The following is a 22,202-nucleotide window of genomic DNA, read 5'->3' as shown; positions in this document are numbered from 1 at the left end:
GGGGCAGGTTTCCCCGTACCAAATGGGGTAGGTTTCAGATTGATAGTAGGGCTTCGTTATTGCAAATATAAAAAAGCCTCCCCCTCCCTCGAATATGGCAGTGAGAAACAGTTTGAAAGGGGAGTTCTTCTCAATACGTCAGGGACATGTTTGCAGATCTGGCGACGTTTTTACAACCAATACACACAGCTTGGTCAACTGTGTATAGGATTAAAATGTATCATTGTGACATACTTGATATATATAAGTCGTGAATGCCCTGTAGGCTTATAATGAATTTTGGAATGTAAACCATTCAGAGTGCTCGCATAAAATTCGCAAGCGATTCAAAATATACCCATATGGCCCGGTTCATTCTTCATGCGAATGCGAATGCGAATGCGAAGCGAATTTGACGTCATGAATCATTCGCAACTTTTACGAATTCGCAGCGCGAATACTTGTCACGACGTCACAAATTCGCGCTCTTCTCTTTTGCGCAGAGTATGAACCGGGCTTATGTTGTGTAAAAAGTTAAAACGTTTTCTCCAAGTCGGTAATTTATCAGAAATAGTCAGCATCATTTGGTCTGAGAACTAGACTACGCGCATTGCAGCGATGTTTTTCGTGCGTGGAACCAGTAACCAGTTACCGTACGCAGAACAATTACCGACTTGGCACCAAGTCTAGGTAATTGCACAAAAACACCTGAATTTTTAGTTCGAATTTGGAAGAGTCGTGTAACATTTTTGAAGCAAACAAGCAAACAGGGAACATATCTCATTTTAGCAGGCGTTTAACGTCATTTGCAGTCTTCTATGAACCTTAATATTCGGTAAACAAAAAAGTTCGATCTCAATACAATACATAACCTTGTGATCGAACACATCCGCATATTTGTTAGTCATACCTAAGGTATGGGTGATCGTAGGACGACTACCCGCTAGGATGGGTTGCCTCCTTCCTGGGCAACGCTTCCGTATCTCTTGCATGACTTGCTTCATCCAGTCATCCGGATTATCAGGATTTGGTTCCGGTGGGGGGCCGGAGTAACACACCCTCTGCTGGCTCTCCACACCAACCAACAGCACTTTGGAATTAATTAAATTAAAACATAGATGCAAGCCACTAATACCATGATGGTCGCGCTATAAAACAATGTGGCTAATAAAATATCAACTTGGTATTTTTTACAACTATACGACAATCAGAAGGAAACAATATATGTTTTAAGTGTAAGCCTACTGCATTTTGGGCCATTCAAAATGTTCGATGTTTTTAAATGTCGAAATTCAGTAAATCATTGTTGAAAAAAATTACACTTTTGGGGGACTTGGCTTTCATAAAATCAATAGTGGAGGGCGGGCCGGAGGGGGGGGGGGTTCGAACCATACTTTCAATTGGGGCGCTGTTCAATCCGACGATCATTTAATTTACATTACAGAATAATGTAAAAATACACCTGACCAAGCTGGCTCTGTCCGTATTTGTGCACAGGAGGACATTATTACCAATATATTTATTTTTGGGTGTCAGAGCATGGGAGGTTCGATTACTTTTAATGAATTGATATGTCAAATAAAATACAGAGCTGGGGGGGGGAACCATAATCCAAGGTTGGACCTTCATTTGTTTGTTGCCCACTGAGCTGGGCCAATTATTCAAAAAAAATATTTACTTTGCAGGCATATTCACTAGCCCCGGAAGCCCGCATGTTTTTTTCTTTTATAGTGTGGCGTCCGTGCCGGTCGGCCGCCAGAGGGCACCAGCGCGGTTCCACGGTGAAGCTGCGCAGTGGAGCCTCTGGTGGCCGGCCGGGGAGGCACGTTCTTCCGGGCGGCGCATGCGCAGTAGTATTGTTGTTGCCTCGTTGCTGAAGAGTATAGTTGTGTTTTGCAGTGTACGTTTTTGTGAGGAATAAACAGCCTGAACCAGCAGAAACGAGTATACCTGTGTTGGAGTCCTTTTTGAGTGCGTGTGAGGGTACCCCAGAATTGTTCTACGCTACATTGGTGGCAGCGGCGGCACGCAGAAGGCGGAAAAACAGGTGCATTTTTCAGATATTTTCTGCAATGAATTCAGGAGATCACGGAAGTCTGGCACCTAACTCGCCACACGGCGAGGAGGCAGGCTGGAGTGCAGGCTCACGGAGTGGGGGCCCGTTTAGTGGATCGGCCGGCAGTACCTTCGTCACGGTGGACAAGTTGGAATCCTTTTTGCGGGATAGTCCGGGGAATTTTGGAGGGAGGAAAGGGGAAACAAGGGGATTTCTGGGGACGGATTTTCTCATGAGGGAGGATGTGGGGGATGGTAGTGGAAGTGGACCCTGTCCCACGAGGGGCCGCCCCGTGCTGTAGACGGCGGCGCAGCAGACGGTTCGTTCCAATCGGAACGATCCCGAGTTGTGCTGGTCGATGCAGCGGGGGTGGAGCTTCGTCGGGATATACCCCAGATATTCTGTAACAACACAGTATATGCCAGGTCCCACGAGGGGCCGCCCCGTGCTGTAGACGATGGCGCAACAGACGTTTCGTTCCATTCGGAACGATCCCGAGTTGTGCTGTCCGATGCAGCGGGGGCGGGGCTTCGTCGGGACATGCCCCAGTTTGTTGGTAATAAAGCCGCATATGCCGGGTCCCGCGAGGGGCCGCCCCGTGCTGTAGACGCTAGCGCAGCAGACGTTTCGTTCCATTCGGAACGATCCCGAGCTGTGCTGGTTGATGCAGCGGGGGCGGGGTTTCGTCCTGGGGCAACCCGCAATCCCTACGCTCATGAAAATAGTACTGAAGCGCCACTCGGTGCTTACATGGATACGACTGGTGTGGCCTCCCATTCGGGGCGCCCCCAGGCTGGATTTGCCCATATAGCGGGGGCGGGAAACCGTCCGAGCACGCATCAGGCGGCACAACCGGGCGTGGATCTCCCCCAGCAGTACTTTCGTCCCCACTATCGCAGTGCGGCGAGTCCTGACCTCCACTCGGAGCAGGCCCGCTATGCACGAGTCAATGGACGGGAGTCCGTAGAGTTGCTCCGCTCACAAGTCAATGGGGCAGAGCTGCTCCGCACACAAGTCAATGGTGCGGAGCCGACGAGGTTGCTCCGCAAGGGAGTTTATGGGGCGGAGCCGACAGAGTTGCTCCGCACACAAGTCAATGGAGTGGAACCCGTGAAGTTGCTCCGCACACGAGTCAATGGGGCGGAGCCGACAGAGTTGCTCCGCACGGACGTCTATGGCGCGGAGCCGGCAAGGTTGCTCCGCACGAAAGTCAATGGGGCAGATCTGCTCCGCACACAAGTCAATGGTGCGGAGCCGACGAGGTTGATCCGCACGGGAGTTAATGGGGCGGACCCGACAGAGCTGCTCTGCACACGAGTAAATGGAGTGGAACCCGTGGAGTTGCTCCGCACACGAGTCGATGGACGGGAGTCCGTAGAGTTGCTCCGCACACGAGTCAATGGGGCGGAGCCGACAGAGTTGCTCCGCACGGACGTCTATGGCGCGGAGCCGGCAAGGTTGCCCACCGCACGGGAGTCAATTGGGCAGAGCTGCTCTGCACACAAGTCGATGGTGCGGAGCCGACGAGGTTGCTCCGCACGGGAGTCAATGGGGCAGAGTTGCTCCGCACACAAGCCAATGGGGCGGAGCCGGCACGGTTGCTCCGCACACAAGCCAACAGAGCGGAACCGACCCGGCTGCTCGGCCGTACACCACTGCAGTTAGGAGATCCCCTGGGACGTCACCACCCGGTGCTCCCAGGGGGCCGACCCGGTTTCTGCCGATGTTTGGGCGGCCCCTAAACAGGCGGGGGGCGCGCTCCCCAAGTGCCAGTCGAGCGGGGGACTACAACGCCTGATCACTTCGGGCCGGGGGGTCGGAGACCACTGATGCTCCCCAACAAGTTTGACGGGATCTCGTCATGGTCGGATTACTTGATCCATTTCGAGAGCGTTGCAGCAGTCAAACAGTGGGGTGAGGCGGAGAAGGCAATGTTCCTTGCATCTCACCTAAAGGGCACGGCTCAGGAGGCATTGGTGGATATGGTACCGGAAACGCGGAAGGAATATTCCTCTATTTTGGAAAACTTCGAGCAGCGGTTTGGGGTGACAGCACAGATTCCACTACATCGGGCTCAGTTGTCTATGTGTACGAGGGGAGACGAGTCACTCAGTAGCCTAAGACAATCCATCCGACGGTTGGTGTTGAAGAGCTACCCGAAGCTGCCCACACAGGCCCGTGAGGATTTGGCGGTCGAGGCTTTCCGCAATGCCCTGCGAGAGGAACAGCTGCAGCGTCACATCTTCTCCAGGAAAGCAACGACTTTGACCGAAGTAGTCACTCTGGCGACCGAAATGGAAGCATTTCTCGAGTCGCAAGCGCAAAACAGAAAAGGGAAACCGATGGCTAGGGACGTGAGGTCGGTAGCCCAGCCTCCTCCAACCCCTGCCGAGGAACCCAAATCGGCTGCCTGGGCCGTGTACACACCAGCTGCGCGTGCCCAGGTGGAGTGCTATGGGTGCCACGAAAAAAGGCGGTACTGCCCTAATCAGAAACGGCAGTCTGCCTCCTTCCAACCACGACCACAGAAAGAGGAAATACCGAAACTTCCTGTTCCGGAGCCGGCTGTTCGGGCCAGGCCGGCCTCGGGTGGGACGTCTCAGGCGAATTACGTGGCGGGGAGGATCGCGGGGAAACCAGTGCGTTGCCTCCTAGACACCGGAGCAACAGTGAGTCTGATCTCGGAGCGAATCTACAACGCCTGGCCGTCATCTCCAGCTCTGAGAATGGCGGACGGCAGCCCCATGCCAACAAGAGGAGGGGGCAACTTCGACTTACAAGTTGGGGATCTGCGCGCAAACCACACCTTTACTGTGGCCGATATCGAGCCAGACGTCATACTCGGAATTGATTTCTTGTCAAAGTATTACTGCGAATGGCAATGGGGAGACAACGCTGTCATCATTAACGGGAAGGCGGTCCTCTTGGGAGGTGTTACGCACAAACCCATAGTGGCAAGAGTGCAGGTGACGGAGAACATGATAATCCCAGCTGGTCACGAGGCGATCCTCACGGGGGAGATAAAGACTGAACCACGGATGGGAGTCGGGATGGTTTACCCGGGGGTGGAGCTTCGTCGGGATATACCCCAGATATTCTGTAACAACACAGTATATGCCAGGTCCCACGAGGGGCCGCCCCGTGCTGTAGACGATGGCGCAACAGACGTTTCGTTCCATTCGGAACGATCCCGAGTTGTGCTGTCCGATGCAGCGGGGGCGGGGCTTCGTCGGGACATGCCCCAGTTTGTTGGTAATAAAGCCGCATATGCCGGGTCCCGCGAGGGGCCGCCCCGTGCTGTAGACGCTAGCGCAGCAGACGTTTCGTTCCATTCGGAACGATCCCGAGCTGTGCTGGTTGATGCAGCGGGGGCGGGGTTTCGTCCTGGGGCAACCCGCAATCCCTACGCTCATGAAAATAGTACTGAAGCGCCACTCGGTGCTTACATGGATACGACTGGTGTGGCCTCCCATTCGGGGCGCCCCCAGGCTGGATTTGCCCATATAGCGGGGGCGGGAAACCGTCCATGGCGCGGAGCCGGCAAGGTTGCTCCGCACGAAAGTCAATGGGGCAGATCTGCTCCGCACACAAGTCAATGGTGCGGAGCCGACGAGGTTGATCCGCACGGGAGTTAATGGGGCGGACCCGACAGAGCTGCTCTGCACACGAGTAAATGGAGTGGAACCCGTGGAGTTGCTCCGCACACGAGTCGATGGACGGGAGTCCGTAGAGTTGCTCCGCACACGAGTCAATGGGGCGGAGCCGACAGAGTTGCTCCGCACGGACGTCTATGGCGCGGAGCCGGCAAGGTTGCCCACCGCACGGGAGTCAATTGGGCAGAGCTGCTCTGCACACAAGTCGATGGTGCGGAGCCGACGAGGTTGCTCCGCACGGGAGTCAATGGGGCAGAGTTGCTCCGCACACAAGCCAATGGGGCGGAGCCGGCACGGTTGCTCCGCACACAAGCCAACAGAGCGGAACCGACCCGGCTGCTCGGCCGTACACCACTGCAGTTAGGAGATCCCCTGGGACGTCACCACCCGGTGCTCCCAGGGGGCCGACCCGGTTTCTGCCGATGTTTGGGCGGCCCCTAAACAGGCGGGGGGCGCGCTCCCCAAGTGCCAGTCGAGCGGGGGACTACAACGCCTGATCACTTCGGGCCGGGGGGTCGGAGACCACTGATGCTCCCCAACAAGTTTGACGGGATCTCGTCATGGTCGGATTACTTGATCCATTTCGAGAGCGTTGCAGCAGTCAAACAGTGGGGTGAGGCGGAGAAGGCAATGTTCCTTGCATCTCACCTAAAGGGCACGGCTCAGGAGGCATTGGTGGATATGGTACCGGAAACGCGGAAGGAATATTCCTCTATTTTGGAAAACTTCGAGCAGCGGTTTGGGGTGACAGCACAGATTCCACTACATCGGGCTCAGTTGTCTATGTGTACGAGGGGAGACGAGTCACTCAGTAGCCTAAGACAATCCATCCGACGGTTGGTGTTGAAGAGCTACCCGAAGCTGCCCACACAGGCCCGTGAGGATTTGGCGGTCGAGGCTTTCCGCAATGCCCTGCGAGAGGAACAGCTGCAGCGTCACATCTTCTCCAGGAAAGCAACGACTTTGACCGAAGTAGTCACTCTGGCGACCGAAATGGAAGCATTTCTCGAGTCGCAAGCGCAAAACAGAAAAGGGAAACCGATGGCTAGGGACGTGAGGTCGGTAGCCCAGCCTCCTCCAACCCCTGCCGAGGAACCCAAATCGGCTGCCTGGGCCGTGTACACACCAGCTGCGCGTGCCCAGGTGGAGTGCTATGGGTGCCACGAAAAAAGGCGGTACTGCCCTAATCAGAAACGGCAGTCTGCCTCCTTCCAACCACGACCACAGAAAGAGGAAATACCGAAACTTCCTGTTCCGGAGCCGGCTGTTCGGGCCAGGCCGGCCTCGGGTGGGACGTCTCAGGCGAATTACGTGGCGGGGAGGATCGCGGGGAAACCAGTGCGTTGCCTCCTAGACACCGGAGCAACAGTGAGTCTGATCTCGGAGCGAATCTACAACGCCTGGCCGTCATCTCCAGCTCTGAGAATGGCGGACGGCAGCCCCATGCCAACAAGAGGAGGGGGCAACTTCGACTTACAAGTTGGGGATCTGCGCGCAAACCACACCTTTACTGTGGCCGATATCGAGCCAGACGTCATACTCGGAATTGATTTCTTGTCAAAGTATTACTGCGAATGGCAATGGGGAGACAACGCTGTCATCATTAACGGGAAGGCGGTCCTCTTGGGAGGTGTTACGCACAAACCCATAGTGGCAAGAGTGCAGGTGACGGAGAACATGATAATCCCAGCTGGTCACGAGGCGATCCTCACGGGGGAGATAAAGACTGAACCACGGATGGGAGTCGGGATGGTTTACCCCAGCTTGGAGGCTACGGACAATTGCCGGGTCGCGGTCGCAACCGGCCTGGTTGACACAAACAATGGAACCGTGCCGGTTCGGGTTTTTAACCCGACGACCGACCCTGTAACGGTCTACAAAAGCAGCCGCTTGGCTCTCTTCTCACCGATGGAGGGTCTGGATGTGATTGAGCTGGAGGACGGGCAACAAGGATCTGCCGCCAACCACCTCCCTTTGGGTGACACCGGACAGAGGACGGATGCCCAGAGAGAGGTACCGCCCTATCTGCAAGACCTCCTGGAGCGAGGAGCCGCGAACCTTGACCGTGTTGAACGTTCCCGACTGGCTGAATTGCTGACGGAATTCGCTGGACCCGACACACAATAAATACAGGGACAGCAACGCCTATACGTCAACCGCCGAGGAGATTGCCGATACATAAATGGCAAGAAGGCGACCGGCAGGTAAAACAGATGCTACAGGACGGCGTGGTCGAGCCCTCCCACAGCCCTTGGTCATCCCCGGTGGTGCTGGTCTGGAAGAAGGATGGCTCTGTCCGGTTCTGCGTCGACTACCGGAAAGTCAATGAGGTGACGATGAAGGACGCCTACCCCATCCCCAGAATCGAGGACAACCTTGACGCTTTGAGCGGGGCGAAGTGGTTCAGCACCCTTGATCTGGCCAGTGGCTACTGGCAAGTCGGCATGGACCAGGGTGACCGGGAGAAGACGGCTTGTGGGATGCAGAACGGCCTGTACCAGTTCGTCGTTATGCCCTTTGGCCTTTGCAATGCTCCTGCGACATTTGAGCGTCTGATGTAGCAAGTGTTGAGAGGGTTGCAGTGGCAGGTTGCGGTAGTCTACCTTGATGACGTGATCGTGTGGGGGGCAGACTTCGAGGAACATCACAAGCGGCTGACCACGGTCATGGAGCGATTCCGAGCCACCGGCCTGAAGCTCAAACCGAAGAAATGCGATCTCTTCAAGACGGAGGTGTCCTTCTTGGGTCACCTCGTGTCGGACAAGGGAGTAAGGACGGATCCGGAAAAGGTCGCAGCCATCAGGAATTGGCCGCAACCTGGGCCTCGCGTCCTACTACCGGCGCTTCATTGCGAACTTCGCCGAGATTGCTCGCCCCCTCCATGCCCTTACCACCAAGAGCCAAAGGGCGTTCTCCTGGTCGAGTGCTTGCCAGTCAGCATTGGAGCATCTCAAGGACGCATTGACCACCGCACCCGTGTTGTGCTACCCGAATACGGAGCGCCGCTACGTCCTGGACACAGATGCCAGCTACTGCACCATCGGAGCAGTGCTGTCGCAGGAGGGGGACGATGGTGAACGATTGGTCGCCTATGGCAGCCGTACCCTGTCTAAAGCCGAACGCAACTACTGTACCACTCGGAGAGAGTTGCTGGCCGTGGTCCATTTCGTTCACTATTTCAAACACTACCTTCTTGGTAACCGGTTCCTGCTTCGAACGGATCACGGATCGCTGCGATGGCTGTTCAACTTCCGCAAACCCGAGGGGCAGACGGCCAGGCGGATCCAGAGGCTGGGGTGCTACGAGTTCGGTGTGGAACATCGGGCGGGTAGGAAGCACACGAACGCCGACGTCGTCTCTAGAATCCCGTGTGGCCAGTGTGGGCGATCAAAAGAAGCAAGTCAAGAATGCTTTACTAAAGAAAGCCCCCTTGCTCAGCGGGACGCTGACTTGCAGCTGAGCCAGTCGCGCGATGCTGGGAAGACGCAACCAGGGGAGGTGCAGGTGGGAGCCATTACGGGGGCTACGCAGGAAGAAGCTACCACCACGGAAGGGCTCCTGGAAGCCTGGGACCAGGAAGAACTCAAACAGGAACAAGTAGTGACCCAGAGTTGGACAAGATCGTGCGGTGGCTGGAAGACGGGGTCCCCAAACCCAGCTGGCGGGACGTCTCGGCGCTGGGTGAAGGCCCAAAGTACTGGTGGGCTAAGTGGGAGACGCTGCGGCTGTCCCAGGGCGTATTGCAGGTGAAGTGGGAGCAGCCCAATGGCGAACCGCCGGTGTGGAAGGTTATGGTACCACGGGTGAAAGTTTTGCGACTGGCGCATGACAATAGGACTTCAGGACATTTGGGGATTACCCGGACCGTCGCACGGCTGAGACAGGCTCCGGTGTTCTGGAGGGAGATGCAACGCCAGGCAGAAGAGTGGTGTCAAAAGTGTCACAAGTGCGGGTCAAAGAAGTCACCTCCTCGACCCCTCAAGGCCCCACTTCAACAGTACCTGGTAGGGGCTCCGATGGAGCGCCTCGCGATCGACCTCACGGGTCGATTTCCGAGGACGAGGACAGGGAATTATAGCATCATGTCGGTGGCCGACTACTTTACGAAGTGGGTGGAGGCGTTTCCGATCCCGGACCAGACTGCTCAGACTGTCGCCAAAGTCCTCGTCGAACAGGTCATCACCCGGTTTGGAGCTCCCCTCGAGATCCACACGGATCAAGGGAGGGAGTTCGAAGCCGAGCTCTTCCAGGGCACCTGTAAGCTGCTCGGCGTCCAAAAGACCCGAACCACGCCGTTTTACCCCCAGTCCGACGGGATGGTGGAGCGGTTCAACCGCACAGTCAAGACGATGCTGAGCCTGTTTGTTCATGAGAACCAGGACGATTGGGACGAACACCTACCGTACGTGATGATGGCGTACCGCTCCTCCCAGCACGACAGCACAAAATTCACGCCTAACATGCTGATGTTGAGAAGTGCGGCTTCCGTTGGACCTGGTGGTGGGCCAGCCGGAGAAACCAAAGGCAGGCGCAGCAGAGCACGAATATGTGGAGGGGTTGAGGACAAAGATTTGCCCGTCATCATCTGCGGAAGAGCCAGACATATCAAAAGCGACATTACGATCGTCGAGCAGAAAGTGCCAGCTATAAGCCTGGCCAACCTGTGTGGATGTATACCCCCTCCAAGAAAGTGGGTCGCACGCCCAAGTTGCAGTGCTGGTGGGACGGGCCCTTCGTGGTGACACAGAAGATCGATGATGTCACGTTCCGCGTGCAAGAATCCCCTCTAGCCAAAGCCAAGGTGGTTCATTCCAATCGGCTTAAGCCGTATCTGGGCGACGCCGAAGTGGACTGGTGGAGGCGCGTAGCGCAGAACCTCCCAAAAGGGGGACCGCCACCAACCCAAGACCAGGAGGTGACGCTACCACCGAGTCCGTCGACTGACACTAACCGGGAGGACCCGCCGGCTGGGGTTGGTAGTCAGTTTGCCAAGGAGGGACCACTACCAGTTAAGACGGGGAAGGGGACTCTGCCGGAGGCGACGGCGCCTGCCGCCCAAAAAAGGACCGGGCAGCGAGGTCGCCGGATCCGATACGGAATTGGCCGAGCCCGAAGGGGGACAGGCCTCTTCACCACCATCGGCGCTGGCTCCTGGGAGAGTCACCCGAGGTGGCCGGAAGATAATCCGACCAAGCCGTTATTGCCAACAAATAACCAAATGCTCTTCTTTTTCTTCCCCCTGCAGGATGGACCCGGACCCGATTCATTGCCCGCACTGTGACCAGACGTTCGGGAGGAGTAGGAACTTAAAGAGGCACCTAAACACCGCGTGTGTGGCGCTCCACCCGGAGCGCCCATACTCCTGCCAGAGAGGGTGCGGAGTTCGGTTTTTTTAGGGCCGATGTCCGCGCCAGACACCACCGGTTCTGCCAAGGGGACAGCGTGGCCGTGGTGATGGCGGAGGCCGATGCGCTGGAGGTGCACGCCAGTGACGACGACATGGGACAGGCCCCGTCCCCGCCTCATCTCTCCCGGCAGGGGACCCCAGACCCACCTCCATTCGGACGGTGTGGTCCGGCAGGACGGTCCCCGTCGCCACCGCCACTAAAAAGACGGGTAAGTCCAGTGTCGTCAGGGGGCCGGGGGGCCGCAACAACCCGGAGCGGTCCTCCCGGCCTTCTCGCCCTGAACAGGACAGGTCGCCTGGTCGGCGGAGCCGGGACCGGGCCGAGCGACCCTGCCAGCCACCACCCCGGCGGAGTCCCGACCGGCGATTCCCCCGGAGCCGTGCCCAGGGCAGGCGTCCTCGCTTCAGCAGGGCAGCGGAAGCAAGCCCTGGTCGCCCCCAGCCGACACAGGTGGAGGGCGGAACGCTGACGGAACCCCCGATGTCCCCTGAGGTTCCGGTCCAACCGTGGAATGGCCAGCGGAGGGTTCTGCCGGCCGGGTGTCGGGTGAGCCTTCCGGACGGGACCTCGCTGCGACTGGAGACGGCCGGCACCCTCCACCCGGACAACACCAACAGGGAGGCCGCCACGCACATGCTGGAACCCCTGTGCGAGCATGCGCGGGACGAATGGCGGCTCGAAAGTGCAGTCCATGGAGCAGACGAGGTCGGCCACCGGCTGATGCGGACACGGGTGGTCCACACCTATGAAGTGCCTGGGCGTCTCCTGCAGACGTATCAGGGACGGCAGTACGGCCAGCACTTCGTAGATCCCTCCGTGTCCGCTCAACCTTCACTGGGAGGAATGCTGCCCCCTGGAGCGCCTCCGCCACCGCGCTACCCCGATGGCGTCCCCCGAGAGTTCTGGGAGCAGCTGTTCCGGCAAACGGAGTTCCAGCGCCGGCCGCCACCCACCAACTAAACCCTAGACTTGTTCTTTGATTTCTTGTTCTTTCCTTGCATTTTCTTTTGTTGTTGTTGTTTTGAATGCTGTAGTAATTTTGTTGTGTCATGCGCCTCCGGGCCGGGTCTTCCTGGTTGTCCGGTTGCGGATGCCGGCGGCCTGTTTGGGGACAAACAAGGTCCTCGAAGGGAGCGGTGTGGCGTCCGTGCCGGTAGGCCGCCAGAGGGCACCAGCGCGGTTCCACGGTGGAGCCGCGCAGTGGAGCCCCTGGTGGCCGGCGGGGAGGCCCGTTCTTCCGGGCGGCGCATGCGCAGTAGTATTGTTGTTGCCTCGTTGCTGAAGAGAATAGTTGTGTTTTGCAGTGTACGTTTTTGTGAGGAATAAACAGCCTGAACCAGCAGAAACGAGTATACCTGTGTTGGAGTCCTTTTTGAGTGCGTGTGAGAAACACCAGAATTGTTCAACGCTACAATAGAGTGTCTCATAAACAACAATATGCATACATGTAAAACATATAAACAATATTAAAATGTCATTCCAGGACCACCGTACTATATACAGATGTCACCGATACACGGCAAGTACCTCCTCAGTAGTGACGTCTGGTGGTAAACCCATTCTTAACTAGATTTGACCCCAAAACATATTTTGGTCTGCCTCGGACGACCAGGTTTGCACAAAACAATAGCAATCCTTCAAAATATTCTCCAAAATAGCGTTTTGGAGCCTTCGAAAAGAAAACAATGTGAATGACAGAGTTCAGAAATGCAAGGTTCGTAGACATCATATAGTTGTATCAGGTGCGGGCCATATGTGAAATCTTTCATAACCCAAACCTGAGAGAATTCACAGACAAAAATGTATAGTCACGTGACCAAGTACAATTGCTAGGAATCAAATTTGGCCGCCATTGACGCGAAAAGCGGCTTTTTCCTTGTTCCCTCCTTTTTTTTTTACAAAACTGTCTTGTTTTCGGATAGGCTAATTCAAGACTTCTTAATTTAAAAGAAATCAAGAACATATAATATTACCTTATGAATCGTATTGTGCACATATTTAACAAAATCTCGGTTTGCCCCTACAAATAGTTAGACCTACAACGCCCTTTTACGATGACTTTATAATACCAAAATGTTGACTAAAAACCCAAATTATGAATGTATTTACAAATCTAAAGTGACATACCCTCTGTTGGCCAACCAACACAACTGATAATTTCAGGACAATCGACCGACGTACAAATTCCATGGAGAACGACTATTGCAGCTTTGGGGTTTTATGTTGGAAAATAAATCGAGGGACGCATATTATGTCCCCGATCCTGATCTAGCTAAGCTTGTCTGCTATTGCCAACAAATCAGTCAGGAATTTGAGGACGTACCTCCCCGGATAGATATTAAATCTTACCTGCCATTGCTGACAGCATCACAACCAAAGCTGCTTCTCCGTCCATTGTCCAAGATGCAGTGAATTCTGGGCACAAACGCACTACGATGTATCACGACACTGAACAACACTTGGGTAACAGCCTCAACACACCACAACGATACTCACATACCACAACGATGAGGAATGCGTCTAAAACGGTACCGTGTATGACGCTATGATCCAGAGTCTGTTATGCTGATCGTATATCACCAAGTATACAAACCAAGGCACAGCTCGCCCCAGCAACAACGCAGCCGTGTACCACGGAACAGGCTTACGTCATAGGAAGCCTAGCCAATCATGAACTAGCCTGGAACGTTTTTACAATAAAATGAAACGTGAAATATTGTAATAAAGAAGTTTTATCTTTGCTATTAACGTGATCATATGATATTGATGGGAACGTTAGAAGGCCTTGAAAAGGCGACTTATTCAAACGCATTATGCCCTGTAGGCAACAAGCTTGCTCAATTAACGAACCTTCATAATAAACCACCATAAAAACCTTCATAAAGAAGGCCAAGTGCATATCTCATCACGAGTTGTGACTGGTGAACATCGTAAACGGGGTATGGTATAAATATTCACATGATTTGGGGCGATTCTCTTTACAGAATTTCATTGATTGATTGACAATGTAATAAACCCCTCAACAGGTGATCGCGATACAGAGTGTGCCTTTTGTTTTGTATTAAATGCAAAATTGGTCCTCAAAATGACAAGTACCCCTCTGTAGACCTTCTCAAGATGGACAACTTTCCCTCGAAAGCTTAATTAGTCAACCGCTCACAAGATTGAAATTGTGGCTCTCCTGAAGAAGGAAACTGACTCCTAAACTAATGGTGCTTTTCACGCGAATAAAACGGACGCTGAACTGGCCAGCAAAAGCAAGTGCCACTCTCGCAATTACAAACAATGGAGATGCACTATCAATTTGCCCAATGAAGACAATGTGTCTAATTGTGCCCCGACCCTTCTCAACGCGGTTTCTGAGAAACACTAATGGGAAGAAAGTTTGACATCTTTGAAATGGTGTATAAAAAATTGCGTCAGAAATGTTTATTGAAAATGAGCTTTGATGAATAACATGAACGGTAAACATTTTCAGGAAAACGAATTACATTTCAACTAACAATTAATTGAGAATATTTCTTACAAAAATGACACTTTAGTTGTTAAAATGTTAATAATAATTGATAACATAACTAATCTGTAATTGAAAAAGTAATCTCAAATATTTTATTTGTCAAAAGAATTATCTTTAGTCTAAAACTATAGTATTGTACAGATTTCAAACTGCAGACAAGACTTATGGTATTGTATGAATGAGATTGGCTACATCTTCATGTAATGTAAAGACAACATTCCGCATACATGTACAGTGTATACCTTTTTCTACACTCTGTACACTTTAAGTATGTGGTTATGGTTTGTCCTAGTGATTTAAAACAAGAATCGTACAAATCAAATTTATCTTCTTCACCCATGATGAAAAATGGGCAATGACAACGACAAATTTGTGTGCTTGTTACAAGTGAAATCACTGGTTTATGTGGTCATAAATATCTGCACGACAGTAAAAAGTTTGAAATTCATTTACTTCGTAAAGTTATGATTACATGAATCTGGGACTGAGGAACGTTTTCAATTGTGTTAGAAAATACTGAAATACTAAGAAAATGTTCTTGACTCTCTATAGACTCTCTACAACTGCCAAAGTGGCGTCAGGTTGCAACATTTTTTTGCGTCACACGTATAATGTGTTGGTGTTCCTGTTACATGGCGAGCCATGTTATTTGTCATGTAAGTAGACAATCAAGTCAGAATAAAAAAAACATTATGTTTAAAGTACTAAGATCTACCAGTGCTATAATTTGAAACTGCAAAAGGTTAAAGAAAATATTTTGCATCCATACATAAAGCATGTCTCATTTTGGACCCGTTATTTATAGAGTGACAAGATGACAAGAATTGCTATTCACACATCAATTGGCAGACTTTACATAAACATTTAGGCTTATGTCACTAGCAGTAACGAAATATATCATGAAGCCAACAAGGTCTGTCACTGCATGGAATGCAAAATAACAATGTTCCCCGCACCACCGTGATGGGTTTGTTATGAGTGTTCTTTTGGACATGCAAGCGGTCTTTGTGTACATTTGAGGGTTGTTCATATGTGAGAGAATGATACACATGTAGCTTGTAACAGCAGAAGTCAATTTGGGTTCTTAATACTGGCTGAGATTGTAGAATCACCAAGTAACTCTGTATAGCTGGAAATGTGTGATGGAAGAATGTTGCCGACAGTGTGGAAGCAGATAGGTTGGCGTACCTTCATTTCATGGGCTACAGAATTTGCGTCACTGAATAGAATAAAATGCGAAATGGTTCATTGGAAAAAGTACCATACTAAAATCATGTTTGCTAAAATAAAGCATATCAAATATCACTTGCCAAATGTTAAGCACCTACTGGACAAAATCACCTTAAAAGCTGTCACTTGCACTTCAAGTACAATATTTGCAGGAATAGTTAAAGGTTTGCATGGTGGACATGATCAATGAATGCGAGTTATGCAGAAACACCATGTGATTGACATCTCATTTGAATTGTGTGGTTCTGAGAAAACTGGTTCTTCTCAGAATCACACAAATCACAAAGAGATATCATTCACATGGTGTTTGATTATAGCGCAAACCTCTCATTCATTGAGCTTAGTCAGTACTCAAAGAAACTATACACAGAAGCTAGCAAGTCTGTTAAAGAAAGAGTCTTGATCTACATGTTTAATTTCCAATACCACCCCCCTTAAAAAAAAAAAAGTCAAACAAGCTCACTCACCAGAACAATGTTGAATACTGGCATGCACACTGACGTCATCATAACGTCATAAATTTGGCATCAATTTTCTATCAGGGTCTTTGTTGTCTGTAACACTGAGGACGATTCAAGATTGCTAAGTTAGGAAAATGGTGCCTTGAAAACATGTACATGTTCAAAGTCAACGGACTAAAAAATCCCATGCAGGAACAACTGCACCTTTAAATTCAAGTCCCGTGATATGCGTGTAACCTGAAAAATGAAATATTACTTGATATTTTGACTCTTGGGTATATTTGTAATCGAACAAAAGGAAACATTTAGTCTGATTTCTCCATCCTTCACATACTTATTCCCGGCTTAAGTTGAGGAACCTCTCAGCAAGATCAATAACAGTATAGAAAAACGTTAACAAAACCTATGGGAAAAACTTAAATTTTCAAAAATCAATAAAAAATTAGGTGATGACGTCATAATGACGTCATAGTCTTGGCATAATTTTTGTATGAGGGTCTTCCTTGACTGTTACTTTGATGACGATTCCAGATCGCCAAGTTATAAAAATGGTGGCTTGAAAACGTCTACAAAGTCTACAAATGGGCTAAAAAATCCCACTGCAGAAAAACTGCACCTTTAAATACGTGATTTGCCTTTAAACTGAAACATTTTTATAAAATATAACTTGATATTCTGACTCTTGGGAATGTTTTGAATCAAATGACAGCGCGAAAAAAAATACGATTTCTCTGTCCTTCTCATAGTAATTCTTGGCCGAAGTTCAGAACTACTCAGTAAGATATCAGTGTTGTATAGAAAAAGACTTGTGGAAAATCCCACTGCAGAAAAACTGCACCTTTAAATACGTAACATAGGGCTTTTCTGCATCATGATTTTTTTTTTTTATCAATTATACGTCCCTGATGACTATGCGCATGCATGAACATAAAATCTGTCAAAGTTAGCCGAAAATCGGCTAAAACGGTCACTGTGGACAGGATTTGACCTCGGCAACACGTGCTCTGCGGGCTGACTGACATACGATGTATGTGCGTATGTACATGTACAACGTACGTGCATGTACATATACATTGTGGACGTCCTGTGCATGTTTTAAAGCAGAAGTATTGTCAACCTGAAGTTTTAAGCGTGCGCAGGGCATGTCCGAGTTCGTTTATTGCCTCAAAGCTTTGAAATATTTTAGACCTACCCTTAAATCGACAATTAAAGTAAAAAATAATATAAAAACTGCCATGGTTGATTTTTCATGGAATTTTCAAATGAAAAAGAGTCTTTTTATTATAACTGATACTGATGCAAAGCACACTGGTGATAACTTTGAGAAAAGATGTCGATTTCAGCCTGATGACTTCTATGTACAATCGAGTGGAAACAAGAACGACATGTATAAGAATCTCTTAGCTTCATTAAAAAAATGAGAGTTAAAGGTTTGGATGGTGGACATGATCAATGAATGGGATTTATTGCAGAAACACTATGTGATTGACATCTCATTTGAATTGTGTGGTTCTGAGAAAACTGGTTCTTCTCAGAATCACACAAATCAAAATAGATATCGTTCACATGGTGTTTGATTTTAGCGTAAACCTCTCATTCATTGAGCTCAGATGCAGTACTCAAAAGAAACTACACATAAGCTAGCAAGTCTTTTGAAGAAAGAGTCTTGATCTACATATTTAACTCCCACCCCCCCCCCTCTCTCTTTAAAAAACAATTCAAACAAGCCCACTCACCTGAACAATGTTGAATACTGGCATGCACACTGATACTTATGCAAAGCACACTGAAAAAGATGTCGATTTGAGCCTCATGACTTCTATGTACAAAAAAGTGGATACAAGAACGACATGTATGAGAAGCTATTAGCTTCATTAAAAAATGAGAGTTAAAGGTTTGGATAATGGACATGATAAATGAATAGGATTTATGCAGCAACACTATGTGATTGATATTTCTTTTGAATTGTGTGGTTCTGAGAAAACTGGTTCTTCTCGGAACCACACAAATCACAGAGATATCATTCAAATGTTTTTTTTTAGAGCAAATCACCCATTCATTGAGTTTAGATTCAGTACTCAAAGAAACTATACACAAGCTAGCAAGTCTTTTGAAGAAAGAGTCTTGAGCTACATATTTAACCCCCACCCCCCCCCCTCTCTCTCTTTAAAAAACAATTCAAACAAGCCCACTCACTTGAACATTTTTGAATACTGGCATGCACACTGATACTGATGCAAAGCACACTGGTGATAACTTTGAAAAAGATGTCGATTTGAGCCTCATGACTTCTATGTACAAAAAAGTGGATACAAGAACGACATGTATGAGAATCTATTAGCTTCATTAAAAAATGAGAGTTAAAGGTTTGGATAATGGACATGATAAATGAATAGGATTTATGCAGCAACACTATGTGATTAATTTCTTTTTAATTGTGTGGTTCTGAGAAAACTGGTTCTTCTCGGAACCACACAAATCACAGAGATATCATTCAAATGCTTTGTTTAAAGCAAATCTCCCATTCATTGAGTTTAGATTCAGTACTCAAAGAAACTATACACAAGCTAGCAAGTCTTTTGAAAGAAAGAGTCTTGAGCTACATGTGTACTACCCACCCCACCCTCACCCCTTACAGCTCAATCACCTGAACAATGTTGAATACTGGCATGCACACTGATGCTGATGCAAAGCACACTGGTGATAACTTTGTGTGAAAAGATGTCGATTTCAGCCTGATGACTTCTATGTACAAATAAGTGGATACAAGAACGACATGTTTAAGAATCTATTAGCTTCATTAAAACATGAGAGTTAAAGGTTTGGATGGTGGACATGATCAATGAGCAAGCAAGTCTTAGTTTGTGAAAGTAAACACCAATGGATGTCAGAATATTCATCTATAAACGTGAAAAGATGACACCTCTTAGAAGCTTGTACTCCCACTACTTTTCATGCAAAAATTATATTTAGCTTGTCAAAAAAGGAATATACATGTATACTTTACAGTTATTCATTAGACATTGAAATTACACGTACATTAATTTTTTTGGAGAAAACGTTATGTGATACAAATGATGATTATTCACTAAACTATTGCTAGTAAGTTGACATGCAGAGTTCTGAAGATGTTTGAATCTTGGTCCTTAAAGAAAATGTTTGACAATATCTTCAATAAAATTGCTCAAATTATATAGTTATAAAAATTGCTTCATGGTAACTGTAATAAGTCGGAATCACTGCAGCATCTACCATATCCATATTTCTGACATAAACGTGGTCAATCAATGTGCCGTTTTTTGTTGTTTCATCATTAACACACTGTCTATAACCATAATCTTGCATTAACTTTTCAATCTGTGAACAGTCTTTCAGAATGTCTTCATTAAAATCGCCCATTACTATGCATCTATTGGACACTTTATGAAGTTCACTCAGCAACATTTTAAGATAGTCAACAAATTCGTTCATCAAATATGAAGCCGGACGATAAATTACTGCCACACAGTATGACATCTGACTAATTATCTGAAATGCAATATGCTCTAGATTCTGAACAGGAAGAGTCAGTCTGCTAAATGTTCTGTTCTTTCTACCAAATACTGCTACACCTCCACGACATTGCTGCTTTAACGTTTGTGTTAGTTTACTTGTATTATTATATGAAGCACTTTTCCCAGTTCCAGCTCCACCTGTCACAAATACATGAAATGGTTTAGGATTTTTCCCATTTATTTTTTGTAAGCACCAATTACGAATCTTATTAAAGACCTGTCTCTGCTCTACGTTCAATGATCTTAATAAATGTAGTGCTTCTTGCTTTGATATTTTTGCTGGATGTGGTTCAATACTACATATTTTTTCTACCATTGCATCGGCTTGCAAATCAGGAATATCAAATTCATTGTCTTCCTCTGATACTTCTTCACGTTCTGCTTCACACTCAAGTCTCTCTTGCTCAGCCTTAGGACAAACCAAAGACCATGCATCTTCCTGAAGACCAAATTTTTTCAGATACTGTTCTGCCGCTTCAAGAGACTCAACATTTTTTTCATATATGGAGCGGTTACTTTCAAGAATGTACCTCACAGATTTCAATTGACCATTAGGATTTACTGCACCATTTTTATAAAATTCTGCAAATGTTTCAAACTGAGGTTGTTTCAAATGCACATCTACACGATATGGAAGAAACAACTGCAATATACTTTGGTAATATTTCTCAGGATATTTACTCTCTGAAAATCTAGGGTATCTTATCACTGCAGGTTCAGTTTTACTGCGTTTCTGTATGTGACCCAAACCATCTTTCAGTTCATACACTGGTGATTTGTTTTTCTTGTTAGTGTTTGCATTATATATTATCCTGTATTCTGAGCAAAATGTGGCAAGGCACATCACATTAAATTCATCAAGATCTGGTCTTGCTTTCATCACTTTCACTTGAATTATCAGATTCATCCTCTTCTTGGTTTTCATGTTCATCTTTCAAAGGATTGTCCCATTCACAGTTAATCTCAATTGCACTATACGATTCATTATGCTCCTTTAGATAACGTAGTGCACGCTCAACATGTTTTCTGCTGACATATTGATACTGATAATATCCTTTGAATGACAATTTTCTCTTCAACTTAACTTTGATTAACTGATTGTTATTTCCACATCTAGGTAATGATGTTACTGTTTCTGAAATATTTGATGGTACACATACAACTGGCCCATGCACAGCATTCTGACCTCCTCCGGGTAAAGCCATCATTTTAATAAATGCTACATTAATTGCAATCAGATGTTCCTCCACTGTATTCAAACAGCTCAATTCCGCAGGGATCTCTTCCGATGCCAAATTGTTTGCACAAGCTTCTGCTGGTATCTTATTCTGAAGCAATTTTCTATGACATGTAAAGCAAATCCACAAACTTGATCTACTTGATTTTGACGCACGACACGTATCACCACAGTTTCTGTTGGCTTCACATGTATGCAAAAACTTACCAGATATGCTATCAACACATTTATATTTGTCTTGATTACACTTTACCACCTGCTTTCGAAAAAGGAGTTTATGACAAACTGCACATGTGTATTCAGGTCCTGATGATAGTACATCTTGCCTCAAATTTCTTATTACATTGCTCATAATACGTTGACTCGATCTCTTTCTATTTGCTCGTTGATTATTCCTTTGCGTCATATTCTCACGATAACGCTGATCCCTGTGATATTTAGCTTTCTGAAAATGTATCACTTTCATCCTATATAATTTGTTCAAAGTGTACTTCTTTTTATTAGATTTAATAAGAGCATTTCTGTAGGATAAATCACTATGGTAATTCTTTTTCATAGATTTAATGAGATCATTTCTATATGATACATCACTGTGGTACTTCTCTTTCATAGATTTAATAAGGCCATTTCTATATGATACATCACTGTGGTACCTCTTTTTCATAGATTTTATAAGACCATTTCTATATGATATATCATTGTGGTATTTTTTTTTGCAGTATTAATCTTTTGTTGTTTATACACTTTATTCTCATGGTATTTTTGCCTCATGACTCCAGTAATCTTTGCTGCATTCTCTCTGTATCTTTTTTGGCCATACTCAATAGCACCTTGTCTGTATTCCACACATTTATGGTATTTTTCTTTCCTTGCACACTCCTTTTTCTCCCTGCAGTCACTGTTCATCTTTCTTTCTTTGATATCTTTTTCTTTGACGGTCTCTATCAGATTTTTGCCTCATCCTTAGGTTTGCACGTTTACGTCTCTCTGAAGTTTTCAACACTGGTGTTTTGGATGAATTCTATCATGCTTCTCATTATTGTCTAAAACCTTTCTTCTGAACCCACGTAGCTGGTTGCAAACACAATGTTTTCAAAAAAAGATTCA

General features: G+C 48.0%; 1 protein-coding gene across 1 annotated transcript; it reads left to right on the top strand.

Annotated features, from left to right (window-relative positions):
- Positions 1–9,479: 9,479 nt before the first annotated feature.
- LOC119731418 lies at positions 9,480–10,969 on the top strand. The gene is made up of 2 exons (XM_038204591.1): positions 9,480–10,188; positions 10,323–10,969. The coding sequence occupies exons 1-2, from the start codon at positions 9,480–9,482 to the stop codon at positions 10,967–10,969; spliced, it is 1,356 nt and encodes a 451-aa protein (XP_038060519.1).
- The last annotated feature ends 11,233 nt before the right edge of the window (positions 10,970–22,202 follow it).

This window comes from Patiria miniata, unplaced genomic scaffold (genome assembly GCF_015706575.1).
Source record: "Patiria miniata isolate m_02_andy unplaced genomic scaffold, ASM1570657v1 HiC_scaffold_1, whole genome shotgun sequence".
In the NCBI taxonomy this organism is placed as follows: Eukaryota; Metazoa; Echinodermata; class Asteroidea; order Valvatida; family Asterinidae; genus Patiria; species Patiria miniata.
The sequence above is the reverse complement of the archived record's forward strand: the minus strand, read 5'-3'. Positions and strand labels throughout refer to the sequence as shown.